General features: G+C 45.3%; 2 protein-coding genes and 1 long non-coding RNA gene across 3 annotated transcripts in view; 1 reads left to right on the top strand and 2 right to left on the bottom strand.

The window, feature by feature from the left end:
• CANT1 (calcium activated nucleotidase 1) overlaps window positions 1–739 on the bottom strand; it is a 20,185-nt gene extending 19,446 nt beyond the window's left edge. The window contains exon 1 of the mRNA XM_083727666.1: window positions 540–739. Coding sequence (XP_083583792.1) covers window positions 540–569 — 30 coding nt within the window. The 5' untranslated portion in view covers window positions 570–739. The remainder of the gene's footprint in view (window positions 1–539) is intronic.
• The window catches only part of C1QTNF1 (C1q and TNF related 1), a 17,008-nt gene extending 7,192 nt beyond the window's left edge, over window positions 1–9,816 (top strand). Inside the window, exons 3-4 of the mRNA XM_083727821.1 lie at window positions 2,972–3,108; window positions 5,026–9,816. Coding sequence (XP_083583947.1) covers window positions 2,972–3,108; window positions 5,026–5,576 — 688 coding nt within the window. The 3' untranslated portion in view covers window positions 5,577–9,816. The remainder of the gene's footprint in view (window positions 1–2,971; window positions 3,109–5,025) is intronic.
• The window catches only part of LOC310839297, a 17,950-nt gene continuing 7,704 nt past the window's right edge, over window positions 5,481–15,726 (bottom strand). The window contains exons 2-3 of the long non-coding RNA XR_014561404.1: window positions 14,542–14,642; window positions 5,481–5,578 (exon numbers count right to left, since the gene is read on the bottom strand). This is a non-coding gene — a long non-coding RNA (uncharacterized lncRNA). The remainder of the gene's footprint in view (window positions 5,579–14,541; window positions 14,643–15,726) is intronic.

The raw sequence follows: 15,726 nt of genomic DNA, 5'->3' as shown, positions 1-15,726 counted from the left end.
AGTCTAGCTGGACAGCTGCTGAAAATAGTTATGCTTTCCGTTTAGAACTGCTGAGTGTTAAAGAAATAACTTCATGGTGTACTTCAATGCCCAATTAACTCCATTAATGTGCATCTCCAGTACGCAGTTAATACACAATTAAGTCTATCACCCTGCCCCACTTTGAATGAAGCCAGAGGCTGCTGGGTGATAAGGGCTCTGGAGGAGGTGTAAATGACTCCAAAAGGGGCCTTAATTGCTGTGTTGTAGCATAAAATTTAGATTCTTTTAACCACTGAACATTCCACCACGATTCTTTGTACTATAAAGGGCCATGTTTTCTAGGTCTCCTACAAATTAGCACCGTTCCAAGGCTTCAACCAACCTTAATCTGGCCTAGTCATGGCTGGAAAGTATAGAAGTGTTGTGAGATCCCTATTTTTCTTTTTTGATAGGGATGGGGAGCGCTCCACACAGTGAGTTTTTGCTCCCTCTTCCAGTGAGTGGAAATCCCATCCATCCTTCTCAGATCTCCTGTGAACAGTCATGTGCATTCTTACCTGCCACTGGATAGACAGTTGAAGATGCATAGAGGCTGGGTGAGCCAGTGGTCCATGGTTCCAAACTGGGTGGGAGACCACATGTTGAGATTCCTCTCTTGCAGGGGGTTGGACTAGATGACCCTTGAGGTGCCTTCCAACTCCACAATTTGACGAGTCTACAAGTCTATGAACCTCACCAGCTCTGAAACACTGGCTTTATTCTGAAAGTATAATGTACTGTTGTTTTAAAATTTGTGGTCGTCCCCCCCCCCATTTGTTTGTTAAATACATGGTTTAAAATAAATAAATAAAATAAATCCTGGCTTAAAAGCCTGTGAGCAATGTTTGCATACTCACACCCTGTTTCCCTCCCTCCCACTCCCCTGCTGGGACTGCAAATCATCTCTCTCCCTTTAGGATTTCAGACAGAAGTCTCCTTAGGAATTATGGGGCCCCTTTGTAGAAGACGAGGGGGAAAGCACCACCGTGAAAGAGCTCTCTCAACCTAAACCCCTCTTCCCTCATTGGTGCAGTGTAGTCACTGAGGCTAGAAAACTGTGTCAGCAGCAGCTGGTTCCCTGCAGCAAAAGCGGGGCTTTTGTCCAGTCTCTTGGCTAGATCTAGATGCTGTTCCTGAAAGAAGCAAAATTCCCGTAACGATAAAAATTTGGCACAAGCCAGGAACTGTACCGCACATCGTGAGAAAGTAAGGTACCATACTGATTTAATGTGTGCAGTTGGACGGCATGTTTGGCACATGCATAACTGAATTGACTGGCATCACCCCAGTGCTGATGTGTGCAGGCTGAGTTCAAGTGTCAGAGCACCTGCCACAAATTTCCCATGATTTCTTAACCACTTTATCTTAAAGGGTTAAGCTGTCCTTGAGCTCTCTTTCCTCAGTCTGGCCAGCCTATTCTGTTTCCAAGTTTCCACCGCACCTCTACCGCAGGCTTCTGCTCATCCACATTTGATGCAGCTGGGGTGTGAACTGGGAGAAACTCAGTCGCAAGACGATGGAGTCTGTTCTGAAATGAGGGTGGTGGTGGAATGACCCAGCTTTAAGGCCTGTATTTGCCTTTTGAGGCGATCTGGGTAATGCTTTTAAAAAACGTGTCACTCTGTACATGTTTCAAGTAAATTTATTCAGGTTTCCTTCCCATTCCCTCGGAGACTCTTGATCTCTAAAGGAGCTGAGTGGATATGTGTGTGTTTGGCTAAACCTACTGCATATGAACGTAGACCACCCTTTCCATCTCCATATAACTGTCTATCCAGATAGCCAACATTTGCTGAATGTATTTGGGTTGCAACTACTTTCACACAGTGGTTTTTGTTTCTTTTTAATGTAAGGAAAGGTAAAGGTAAAGGGACCCCTGACCATTAGGTCCAGTTGTGGCCGACTCTGGGGTTGTGGCGCTCATCTCGCTTTATTAGCCGAGGGAACTGGCGTACAGCTTCCGGGTCATGTGGCCAGCATGACTAAGCCGCTTCTGACGAACCAGAGCAGTGCATGGAAACGCTGTTTACCTTCCCACCGGAGCGGTACCTATTTATCTACTTGCACTTTGACGTGCTTTCAAACTGCTAGGTTGGCAGAAGCAGGGACCGAGCAACAGGAGCTCACCCCGTCATAGGGATTTGAACAGCTGACGTTTTGATCGGCAAGTCCTAGGCTCTGTGGTTTAACCCACAGCTCCATCCGTGTCCCAATGTAAGGAAACTTATGGTCAATTTACTAACACACCCTTCTCTGAAGTCAGTGCTGGACTCAATGTAGCATGAGAAGAAGCGTGTTTCAAGCACCCCCGTTTTCTCCTACGAAATGTTTTGAGAGTATGCTGTTGCCCCTTTCCCTTTCTGTGTTTCCAGATCTGGACTCCTCAATCAGGCACCATTGCTAACTCCGTTAGGGGCAAACCCAGTCTAGTTGGCCATTGTTGTTAGGCAACCATATGGCACCCTTGCCCAGATTATCCTGGAAACGGTTAGCGTTGGAAAAGTGTGTCAGCACTACAAGCCGATTTGTTCCAGGGGCAAACGGAGAGCCCATCCAGGCTAGGGCTGGAGTTGAGATTGAGGTAGCGGCAGACAGTGGGAAAAGGGATGCATAGTGGCTTTCAGCCCCTATTGCAAATTTGGGACATATGTCCCTGTCAAAAAACCTAGTCCTGAACAAGGGGCCTGGGAGAGTGGAGCAACTGGGAAGAAACTAGTTTATTTAGGGGCTGCAATAAACATGTCCCATCTCAGTGACCTGGCTCTCAGTAATTCACATCAGCAACATTTACTCTTTTTAGTGATGCTATGACATTAAGGAAAAGGATAGGGCTGTGGTCACAAAACAAGGGCCTTTTCCCAAGATCTCTCCCAAGGGAGTCACCATGTTCCCTTTCCCCCTTTTCCCTGGCCCTGTGACTTAGCCTGCCTGTGCTGTTTCTGCCTCCCAGGCCCGAGAATCACCATGAGAAATACAGCAAGCGGCCCAGAGGGTCAGAATGCGTGCGATGCTGCGATCCTCCTGAGCGCATTTCAGCATACCCCATGTACCAGCCCATGCCTCAGATCAACGTTACCATCCTGAAAGGTAAGGGACACCAACTCTACCCCAGGATGCTGTATTCAGATGCCAAGCCTTTGCTCGGTAGCATCCCACACATTAGGAGACAGTCAATGGTCCTCTTCGGGTGTTCAAAAATCACGAGGCACAAATTGGGGATGGATGGATTGGGCATGCCTGCGCTACCTCTGACAGGAAGGTCTGAAGAGGCTTCTAAGTAAACTTGGCTGAATGTGCTTTGAAGCCCCAGAGCTTCCAATCAAGGGGAGCTTTCTAAGCGCATCTGGCCAAATGCACTTAGATGTTTCCTCCAAACCTTCCAGCTCAGGGTAGGAGTGGGCACACCCCATAAGCCCAAGGACAGATGCTCCCACCCTGTGTCTGAACATAGCCATAGTGTCTCCTGCCAGTTCCTTCTCTGGGTCCCATTCCTATTACTGCAGATGCAGGAGAGAGCCGGGAGAGGAACAGGCAGAGGAAGCTGCAGCTGCCATGTTGCCTGATGAAACACAGAACTTCAAGGCACATGGTGGATCTCCAGGCTGTGCCCTGGCAGCCATCTGTTCCACGTAGGGGCAGGATCACAACATTCTCCATTGGTCTCTTATCTGGCCTGTTCTCAGGAATGCCCTCTGGCCTAAGCAAAACCGTATGCATGGAGCAGGCAGTTTAGAGCTGCCGTGGAGTGGAGTTCCAAAAGCTGCAGCAAGTTTGATTTTTCAGTGTCCTCAGGCTCTGGTTATAAGGGGTGGGGCGGTTGTCTTTGGATGAAATGCTGGGTTCTTTAGATTCCAGAGGGGCCGGTTGGGAAGAAACTGTATAAGCTAAATAAATTTCCTGGCCTGGAGGAGCTGTTATCATAATTTTATCCAAGCTCTTTTCTTAAAGAAGGCCAAGTGACACCACCAAATTAGTCTTGAGTCAAGCCCAGGACTCCAGAGGTTGCATTAGGACATGGCCTGATTTCCCGGGAAGAATATGAAAGATGGAGAAATTGTGTCGTCAGAGGCGGCCTCTCTGTTGCTGAACCTCTACCCTCCCAATACATTTTAGACATGGCTGTAGCTGAGTGTGTGTGTGTGTAACATGCATATTTGACAATATTTAAGACCTAGAGGAGGTAGATTTATGTTCTTACCCACAGCTAAGGTTCCGATTCCTTAATTAACTTAATTTAAAAAAAAACAATTTTATTGACTCATAATTAAATCAATAGAATTAATTAAGACATTTCAATATTTCACTTCACTCCAATTACATTCTTGTCTCATACGTTTTGCAAAGGAGAAACCTCCGATTTTGCCTGCAGATATGCTTCTGGTAAAATTAAATTCCATTTAATACAGAAGAAGATTTGCCAAGCGATAGGTTTTCGAGATGGGCAGACACCAATCTAGTGCCTACCCTGGCAGCAAGGAAAATTTTCCCACACATTTGGACCCACTCTGAAAACTGGGGAACTGAGGGCATCATTTGTGGTAAAATTCTCCTCACCACAAGGGTGGACATGATATGCCACTGCATAAACACAATGCATTTAGCGCATTTAGACTAGATGACCCTTGGGGTCCTTTCTAACTTTACATTTCTATGATTCTATGCTCCCCCCCAAGAATCATGGAAACCGTAGTTTGTTACGTGTGTTGAGAATTGTAGCTCTGTGAGGAGAACTACAGTTCCCTGGCTTCTTTGGTGGAGGGAGTGTAATGTGCTTTAAATGTGAGATGATGATGTTTATGCAGCCAACAAGTGATTGTTCTGTTTTGACTGGACCATTCCCCTTCTAGATTTCTCTCCCAAGCGTGGGTGGAATGATTATTCTATTTATTTGTACATTATATAAAAATGCATAAGTTGCTCCCTGGCCTGCCCATTGGATTGAATGTGGAGGCCAAGGTTGCCTACGTTGAAATGATGCTCATCTATGATCTCTTCACTACTCAGGTGAGAAAGGGGACCGTGGTGAACGTGGCCCCCAAGGGAAGCTGGGCAAGGCTGGTTCTACGGGAAGCAGGGGCCAGGCGGGCCTCAAGGGGCAGAAGGGGAACATAGGGGCCCCGGGGGAGCGGGCCAAGACCAACTATGCTGCCTTTTCAGTGGGCCGAAGAAAACCCTTGCACAGCAACGACTACTACCAGACTCTTGTCTTTGACACCGAGTACGTGAACCTCTATGGACACTTCAACATGTTCATGGGCAAGTTCTACTGCTATGTGCCCGGCATCTACTTCTTCAGTCTCAATGTGCACACCTGGAACCAGAAGGAAACCTACCTGCACATAATGCACAATGGGGCTGAGGCGGCCATCTTGTACGCCCAGGCCAGCGACCGAAGCATCATGCAGAGCCAGAGCCTCATGCTGGAGCTGCAGGACCAGGATGAAATCTGGGTGAGGCTCTTCAAGGGTGAGCGCGACAATGCCGTCTTCAGCGATGAATACGATACATACGTTATTTTCAGCGGGTACTTAATCAAACCCAACTCTGAGCCTTGAATCTGCTGACAGATGGACAAAATACGGCCAATAATGTCACCTGGCTCTTGTAGTGTTTCTCTACTTGCTGATTTCTAACCCTACTTATCTGCCATAACTCAACCTTGACCTCTGATATGACCTTTATCCTCATCAAACAATCACCCCACTTTCCCTGGACAAGGTTTTTCCCCTGCTTCAAACCTCTGGTCCTTCTCTCTTCCCTCTGCCCGCAAGTCTTAAGCCTTAAGTTGGTATCAATATTCCCAGTCAGATCATCACACTAATCTAACTTCTGCTCTTATGGGACTGACTCCCCATGCACAATCATTCCCTCTGCTCTAAGACTGGGACTCACACCCTCCTAGATAATAATGACACTTCTTCTATACAAGTGTCCTTAGACTGATTTTCTTATTTTATTCTTGCTTTGCCATTCTCAGCCTTTGAAAACACATGTCCTGCTAGAATCCTCCCTTGCCCCTCCACAAAAATTTTTAAACAGGATTGCACAATTTCTGTTCACGCTGACCTCAAGGCTTGGTCCTTTCTGTACTGTGTTCATTATCAAGAGGAATTAAAATTTAAAAAAGAAAGAAGGGGAAACAAACAGCAGTAATATGCAGATAATACGAATAATACCTCTACTCAAAGGCTGAGTAGAACACAGTTCCCATTGTAGATACAGTGACTATCAGAAGAGGAATGTTAAACATATAAGATGATAGAAGCCTTCCAGATGCCCAAGGAGGTATCCACTTTGAATTGGTGCTTATATGAAATAACCAGGGCAGTGAAGACCTCAGACCACTGTGCAATAGACAGCATGTATTTATCCTTCCGGACTTGAAACAAAACCCACTTTTGTTGCCTGGTTCAGTCATTCTTAGGAAGATAGGAATCTCTCTTATATGAAGTCAGACAACTGGTCAGTCTAGTTCATTGCTACCTACACTGACTGGAAGCAGCTCTCCAGAATTTCAGGAAGACATCTCTCCACGACCTTCCCAGAGATGCTTGAGACTGAACCTGGGATCTGCAACCAAAGCAGCTGCTCCACCACTACTGGATCTCACTACTAGATCCCAGCTGGGCAAGGACCTTATCTATTGTCCATTGTTTATGCCCATTGTGGGGAAACCTCTGGTTTGTGGGCCCAGAATCTCAGAACTGTAGAGTTGCGACCATGAGGAACACCTAGTCCAACCCCACGCAATGCAGGAATCTTCTCAAACCTATGGCCCTGAGATTAAGTGTCTCAAGCTCTGCCAACTGAGCTATCCCTAATGAGTTGTTCCGAATGGCCCACAAGGCTGTTTATTGACAAACAATTTTAAAAATATATTTTTGATGTCACCTGTTAATCAGGCCCCTTCTATTTGCTGTTGACCTCTGACGTTTAGGCTGTCAGTTTCATTTCAGATTTTAAGTCTCAAGAGTTTTCAGCAATGCAACTGTGCCTCCTTCCATGCTTCCTCTTCCTGGACCTTATCCATATCCTTAATCTGCTCTCTCCTTCCACCTCCTCCCTTGTTATCTGTAAATCCCTCCTTCTCTAACCTTGGCAAATATTCTTCTCTTTACTCAGCGTGACACACATTAGTGCCTGAACGCCCAGCCCTATTCACTGAGCCAGTTTGGAATACATGGTGTGGTTTGCTGCAAAGGGCACTCGCCCTTTTCTTCCTGGAAATATGGGGGCAGGAGGTGCCAATCCATTCAGATGCTTCCTGTCTATACATTTGCCCGTTTCTGGACTGCATTCTGCAAACAGCTTAGCACCAAGGCAGCAGTATTTCACCAAGTTCTATCTTCCATGCCCCAAGCTGCCGTCTCAGTTCCTTGGCATGAGGTTAGCCATACACCATGAGTGAAGTGAGCAGAGTTCAATGGTTTACTGAACAAGGCTCTGTTGGTATCCAAGCCTCCCTGCTGGACAGGGAAGGCCTGCAATGTCTGGCCTGCCTCTACTGCCAGCATCCTTGTTCCAGGCAGGCACAGTAAAATAAGAAACCTGTCCCTGTAGAACAAAACAGGGAGAAAGCTATACAATTGTTTAGCATTGAGCACCATAGGGTCCTGTTAGCCGTGCATTTATTTTTGAGGAGTCTTTCCAAGCTGAACAAATCCTCAGGTTTCCCACCAATTTTCTATACATGTACACACACCCATCCACATCAGGACCTGGAGAGGTCATTAGAGGGCTTGAGCCCTTTACCCACTGCAGCAGACCCAATCCAGATCAGGCTCCCTGCTGCTATTTGCATTGGAAGGGAAACTTCCATGGATTCAAAATGGTGAAAGTAATTGCAGTTTCTGTTTCTGGCAGCCCCCATCATTTTTGCTGGGCCTGACAGGAAGCTGCTATACCCTGCAGGCATCCAGACCCAGAGTCTCTTGGCTAGCTCTGCTGATTAGGCCTTCGACTTGGGGGATGTGCGTTTTACGCCATGTTTTACATTTTTGTGCCATGGAATTCACTAATTCTGCTTTTGCATTAAACCTACAGAAGCAATTAGAACAACTAAGCAATACCCTGGCAAACTTCCCTTTCAACTCTGCTCTTCCTCATGTAAGGAATTAAGCTTCCATTTTTACACAAGCACTCCACAACTCCTGGAAGGGCTGGTACCTTGAACCACAAGGGTATGGTTTTGCATATGAGGAAAGGGACCCCAAGGGTTTTAAATTATGAGCCCGTGATTCATAAATTTAAAGCACATACCCCCCCCCAACAATCATGGGAACTTAGTTTCCCCCCACAGCACTATAATTCCCAGCACCAAACTACAATTCCCAGAACTCTTTGGTTGAGGAAATGTGCTTTAAATGTATGGTGTGTACGCAGGCCTGCTGAGAACCACAGTTCCAAATGAATAAAAATCGCAACGATTCTGTTGTGAAATTCTCACACTAATTTCTTTTTGTTTTTGGTGCTCTTAAAACATGTGCAAGGAAGGTGTCCTCAGAACATTGTCAACATTGAATGTGTATCTTTGTAATTTGGTAGCGTTAACTTCAGTATTTCTCTGGCACAAGAATTTGGACCTCCCAACTCACCCCTGTCTCCTCCATGCCTCGGCCTAGCCCTTGTTCAAACCAAACACACTGTCCAGAACACCCCTGCTGAACATGTGTGTGGTGAGGTCACATTCTTAGGGAATGGGAGTGGGGAGGCCAGGAGAGAAAGATGGGGGAAAGGTGGGGAAGGAACTGGCCACCAAGCGGATGTGCTAATACTATTATTGGCAGAAGTGCTGTGGAACCAGGAAAGGATGAAGTCACTTGCTTAGCAGCCAAGGGAAACATTCTGAGGGACAGGCCTTCATGGTCAGCTTCTGAGTCCCATGCCCAGAGTGGCACCTGTTAACAAAGCACAGAGCTCACCCAGAATACCATGCTATTTCTGAGGGACAGCCTGGCTTTGCCATCATGGGCAGACAGCTTTGCTGACGAGTCTAGTGACACCATAACACACAGTTATTTCACGCACAGCATGCCTTTTCTCAATAGCTTCTCTGCTGAACAAAACAGGCTTGGCAAATGCTTATTTTGAGCCAGAACTCACCTAGGAACAGGATATTTTCATATCACTCATTAGTTGGGATTCATTTTTCTCTGCAACTGTAGATAACCTGAAGGGAATAATACTTCTGAGCAGGCTCAGAGTGCATGCTCCTCTTAAGTCACCACAGCCAGCCTCCATAATTTTGGAAACCTGTGAAGTGCTTAGACTTTGTCAATCAGAGCTATGTCCCAGAATGCCACTTTCCACAAATTAAGCGTGGTATCCTTCCCCCCACCAACTTCCGCCTTCTCCTCTGAGAGCCGGTTGTTTGTATGTTGCGACAGCTTGGGCTGTGGCTTTATGTTTTTCATGCTCTCCCCTAACTCTGTGAATGCTACCAGACTGCATCCTGGACACCATATAGACAACTTCAATAGCATCATGGCAGGGATAAGCACTGCTTTGACTTCCCAGTTGTTTGTGCTGCATCCTCAGCTAGGAATGCCTTTGTAATCTCATTCTGCCTGCCTTCAAAATAGCTCCCACTTAAGACCTAAATGTTAATGATCCCATTGGTAGCCATCAATTTAATCAAAGACCAATGGTTAACAATATGTATACACGCCTCCCAGAGAAGCCATGGATCCAAAATAAAAAAGGAACAAGCAAATAAGTAGAAGCTGTATATATTTTGCCCTTTTCTTCCTCTATTGTGATAAATGGTTGAACAATAAACATATCTATCTGTCTGTCTATCTGTCTTACATCCAGCTCTGCGAGGGGGAAAGAGCCAGTTTTATAGCACATATGCAGAGGTTGCATTTCAAGAGTGGCTACTTGGAGCGTTTCAATGACCTGCTGCCCTTGCTGCTATTTTTTAAATGCCACTCTGCTATCTTCTTGTCCTGCATGGGGTGAAAGTCCTCCCAGATCTACAAATGAGCACAAGTTCCATTGTCCCCAGAAGACGCCATGTCTTGTTTCATGTTTTGCCTGCTAGCAGATGGTGGCTTCAGAAAACGTGCAAGTTACACGAAAGTAGTTATCTGCTTCCACAAGGTGCTTTGCCTACCCAGGTGCACGCAGGTATAGGGGAGAGGGAAAAGCATGATGATGTCCATCACTTCAAGTACATGTTGAGAACTCACTGCAAATCATAGCTTCTAGGCACGTCTACACGGCATAAAACAGATCTCCGTGCAGGTTTTATGTACGACAGTGTGCTCTGGGCTTACATCTTTTTGTATACCAGTATAGGGAATGTGTGGGACGTGGGTGGCGCTGTGGGTTAAACCACAGAGCCTAGGACTTGCCGATCAAAAGGTCAGCAGTACAAATCCCTATGACGGGGTGAGCTCCCGTTGCTCGATCCCTGCTCCTACCTAGCAGTTTGAAAGCATGTCAAAGTGCAAGTAGATAAATAGGTACCGCTCCGGCAGGAAGGTAAATGGCGTTTCCATGTGCTGCTCTGGTTCGCCAGAAGCACTTAGTCATTCTGGCTACATGACCTGGAAGCTGTACGCTGGCTCCCTCGGCCAATAAAGTGAGATGAGCGCTGCAACCCCAGAGTCGGTCACAACTGGACCTAATGGTCAGGGGTCCCTTTACCTTTATAGGGAATGTGACATGTGAGAAAAAGCATGAATGTTTGAAGCAACAGCTATGTGACCATCTCTTCTAATTAAAGCAGCTCGTTAGCCATTGAGGACTCCTTCAGGGATCACTCTTGGCACTTCTTCAGTCTTATGTAGTATTTTACAGGTCAGTAACCCCAGAAAAAGGAAGCTCTCTTTACTGTAAACATGTAATACCTATCCAAAAAAGCAACAGGCCATAATTTTCATTATTTAAATGTAATGCAGCCAAGTTTTTTAAAAGTATTTTCAAACGGGAAATCTGCTAATTAACAAGGTATAAGCAGAATGCAGATTAGCTAGCGCTTGAATTTGAAGGGGCTGCAGAGGATGTTGTTATCTCCTAAGGCAACCAACCACAAGTGTAACGCAACCCAAGCTGTTAGGACACACACAGAGTTATGGTATTTGCCTCCAGGTCATATTTGACCGTGTTTAGTTTTCCTATAAAGATCCTCTTTCAACTTCCTCCACCCTGAAAGGAAGTCTCCATGGAGACTATTAAAAAATAAGTAAGCTTCCCTCTGGGAACCATTGTTTGCATTTAAAGAGACCACGCCAATTCACATCAAGGCCTCCTCTTGAAAATAGAAAATATTTGTGAATCCAAAAGGTGGGGGGTGGGGAATGGTGCTTTGAAAACCCCAATCCAAACAGCAGGGGGCTTCCAGCAGGAGACACAAGCACTTGAATATTCCAAGGCCTGGGGCCAAACTCTGCAGGAAACTATAGCATGTGAAGGGGCAGCTTGAATGCATATCCTTAAAATGAATTTAAGGGAAGAACCCATCCATCAGATCTTTAGAGGTTGCTCCACATTATTATTATTATTATTATTACTACTACTACTAATTGGGTTTATATACTGCCCTATACCCAGAGGTCTCAGGGTGTTCACAGAAAAGATCAGGGCGGATCACAGAACTGGTATGCATGGCTTTATAAAGTGACACCATCTATGAGCTGGATCAAAACATATACCGTATTTTTCGCCCTATAAGACGTACCAGACCACAAGACGCACCTAGTTTTTGGAGGAGGAAAACAAGAAAAAAAAATATTCTGAATCTCAGAAGCCAGAACAGCAAGAGAGATCGCTGCGCTTGCTGTTCTGGCTTCTGTGATAGCTGCGCAGCCTGCATTCGCTCCATAAGACGCACACACATTTCCCCATACTTTTTAGGAGGGAAAAAGTGAGTCTTATAGAGCAAAAAATACGGTATATGAAGTTGCAATCTGTATGATTCAATGTGTGGGATGGGTATTGTGAAAGTACTGCCAGGAAATATAATGCTATGACACACAGTTCAAAGGAACTCTGTAAGCTCAAATATTACTGTATTAAGAGGTCACTTTATGATTTTATTTTATTTTAAAAAATATTTAATATTTAAAATATTTAAAATATTTAAAATCAAGCATCCACACATTCAATATACTGTTTGAGGGGGTAACAGAGAGCTATCTATTTGGTTTGAACTAGCTAAAAATGGTGGATCATGTTAATTTCCTGTGATAATAGTGTGAGAGATGATGTAATAGCTCAGATGTTTAGCTTTGTGGATAAACAGAATTCGGTTAAGGATCTGGAATAAAGTAAAACAGCATCTCATATGTCCATAGACTGGCCTTGCCATGTAAAGTCTCTGGGAGCAAGTGACAGGCGGGTGAGCTGCCAGACAAGATTAAAAGATTATTTTGTTCACAAATTGCCCAATGTTAGAAGTTCAGACCCTCCAAGTGTCCCTATTTTCCAGGGACAGCCCTGGATTTACAGAAGCCAAAATTGATCCTGGAGTGCCCTGCTTTTCTTAGGATGCCTCTATTTTCATCAGAGACATTTTGGAGGTTATGGAGTTGTGCAACAAGCGAGCCAAGGAAAGAAGTAATTATATACAACCTTTAGAAGGCAGCCCTTTATAGGTTTTTTTTTATAAAAACAACAACAACCCTGTTTAATCTTTTATTATGTTTTTATATATGTTGGAAGCCGCCCAGAGTGCCTGAGGCAACCAAGTCAGATGGGTGGGATATAAATAATGAAATTATGATGGTGATGATTGAATAGGACATCCCTATTTTCATCGGAGAAATGTTGAAGGGCATCGGGTGCAAAATGGGAGATAGAAAGATGTAATAATGATAATAATTTTATTATTTATATGCTACCCATCTAACCTACATGGCATGAAGAAAGATAATGTATCTCGCAGAAGCCCAAATCTAAAGAGCAGGATCAATAACAAGATGGGTGGAGGGGTTCCCAACTGGAAGTTCTCCCTCAGCCATCAGAGTTGTCTTGGACTGGCCCTTCCCAATAGCTCTGTGGCTTGTTACTGGTCCTGGCAGGCATAGGTGCCAACTCTCTGGGGCCCTGGGTGCCCAGGCACCCACAAAATTCCCCATGAAGGGACCAGACAACCACTAATTTTGGTGCCAGGGCCATGCACACTACATGGCACCCACAGCCCCGGGCACCCATGGTTGCAGGGCCAAGCTGGCATTCCTGCTGGCAGGTCAATGAATTTCCCTCTATCAGCCCCCTTCCCCTTGCACCATGAAGCTGGCGTTTCAGGGTGACATGAGTAAGAGCTGCTGGTAAAATGGCTGTGATAACTCAGACATTTTTATGGCCTTTGCTGTCTTTCGTTCCTCTGATACAGCCAATATCTGTTTCTCACATGTAAAGAGTTTTTTCCTCCAACATCTCTCCTCTACCCTTCCGTGACAGAAAGGCAATGAGGTTCTGCTTTTCTCTTAATTAAATTGGCTGCTGCTATCAGCGGGGTCTGTTAAGGCTGCAATGCTGGTTGATACAGGTTTCTATTTTTTTTTAATTTAAAAAAATACATAAAATCGCTTGCCAAAACACACCTTTCCCATCGCTTGCTTAATTTCATTTTCCTCCCCACAGGACGTTTCACAGAAGCAACAACAGCCCCAAACCCTAATAGCCTGGGCTGTCTTGTTCTCAAACCCTTCCAGCTGGAATGTACTTTCTGTATCTTCCAAAAAAGAAATGAAGAGTAAAAACAAAAAACAAATGAAAACCTCACCGTTCTAATGAAATGTCCAAAGATATATGAGAAATTAAGCAAGCAGTTATGGGAAAGGTACACTGGTTTTATAATATATTTTACAGTTTGTATTAGTGTTGCAAAAAGAAAAGGGGTGAAAAGGACAAATGAGGGTAAAATCGGCAAGCAGAAATTTTTATGTATAAGCACACATTTGAAATAATTACTATAACTTAAGGAGAAATACAGGACATCTCACCATAGTGGGGAAGACCCCCAGCTGGCTTGTGCCATACTGCTGACCAGGAACTGAGATCTGTTGATGGGAAATTCAGGGCTCCTGCTCTTCCTTCTTAAAGGTAAAGGTAAAGGACCCCTGACCATTAGGTTCAGTCGTGGCTGACTCTGGGGTTACGGCGCTCATCTCGCTTTATTGGCTGAGGGAGCCGGCGTACAGCTTCTGGGTCATGTGGCCAGGATGACTAAGCTGCTTCTGGTGAACAAGAGCAGCGGACGGAAACACCACTTACCTTCCCGCCGGAGCGGTACCTATTATCTACTTGCACTTTGACGTGCTTTCAAACTGCTGGGTTGGCAGGAGCAGGGACCAAGCAACGGGAGCTCACCCTGTCACAGGGATTCGAACCGCGAACCTTCTGATCGGCAAGCCCTAGGCTCTGTGGTTTAACCCACAGCACCACCCGCGTCTTCCTTCTTACAGTTCTTTAAATCAGACTCAGTTTGGCTGGCTGTCCTCTGTCAATCCTTCAAAAGAGAGAACTATCATATGTAAAACAGGACACCTGACCACCCCGATTCATACTTACCTTGTTTCTTCCAGAAGAAACGCCCGAAGTGGTAAACACCGGAGGTATAAAACACACGAGGGTCAAAAGAAGCCTCACTTATTCCAAAGACGTTTTGGCACCTGAAATGGAAAATCGAAAGACTACCTCTCAAAAGTAAAAACACAATAATTCATCAAGGAGCTGCAACCTAGCCAGGTTTTAATAGTACTTGAAATCTGCTGCCCATGAAATCTGTTAGGGGAGTGAGGTAGGTGTGTGTGAGGAAGCTCTGTGTATGGATTATGTTCAAGATCCACCAATAGCGATTGCTGGCTGAATCTGAGTTAAGGCAGATACAGCTCTTTTTAGCAGTACTGCCTCTCGATTGCAGCATTTATGTTTGGATCCAAACATACTTCTTAAAGGTAAAGGTAAAGGACCCCTGACCATTAGGTTCAGTCGTGGCCGACTCTGGGGTTACGGTGCTCATCTCGCTTTATTGGCTGAGGGAGCCGGCATACAGCTTCTGGGTCATGTGGCCAGGATGACTAAGCTGCTTCTGGTGAACAAGAGCAGCACACGGAAACACCATTTACCTTCCCGCCGGAGCGGTACCTATTTATCTACTTGCACTTTGACGTGCTTTAAACTGCTGGGTTGGCAGGAGCAGGGACCGAGCAACGTTCGGTTATGGCAGACTTTTTAAATCCAATTAGCATTTCAACTCTTGAGTTTAGGGGGCTTGCTAAGCTTCCTCCTCATTTTGATATTTTGGCCCTGGCGAACCAAGATCTTAAACTAGCTTCATCATCCACTTTCCAGTGTCTTAATAGAAGCCTTTCTCTAAAACCACACTTGCAACACTGGATTGTTTTTGTACTGCTTCTCAAATTAGGTGTAACAAGAGGGGTGCCTTTTGGTGCTCTTTATTGGAAAGATCTGTCACCACTATCACAGCAAGAACGAGGAATGCAAAGCTGCCCTTTCTGCATCCTCATAACCCTCACGTTCTCTGTCTGGAATAGCAGTGCTTCTTCTTATTCCTTCCCCCATTCTTGGCATCAGAGAGACATCCTTTTCCCAGATGGGTGCTAATTTTTCTTTTAGCCAAGGTGATCTTGGAAAGATGCTTGGATACACCTCAAATTGCTCCTGGCTTTTCCAATTTATCTTGTTGCAAATGATGTTACCTTTGCCAGCAGTTACTAGCATTGCCCAGGGCTT

This window comes from Podarcis gaigeae (genome assembly GCF_964106915.1).
Source record: "Podarcis gaigeae genome assembly, chromosome: 2".
NCBI classification, from domain to species: Eukaryota; Metazoa; Chordata; class Lepidosauria; order Squamata; family Lacertidae; genus Podarcis; species Podarcis gaigeae.
Note: the sequence above shows the minus strand (reverse complement) of the source record. Positions and strands in the feature narration are given on the sequence as shown.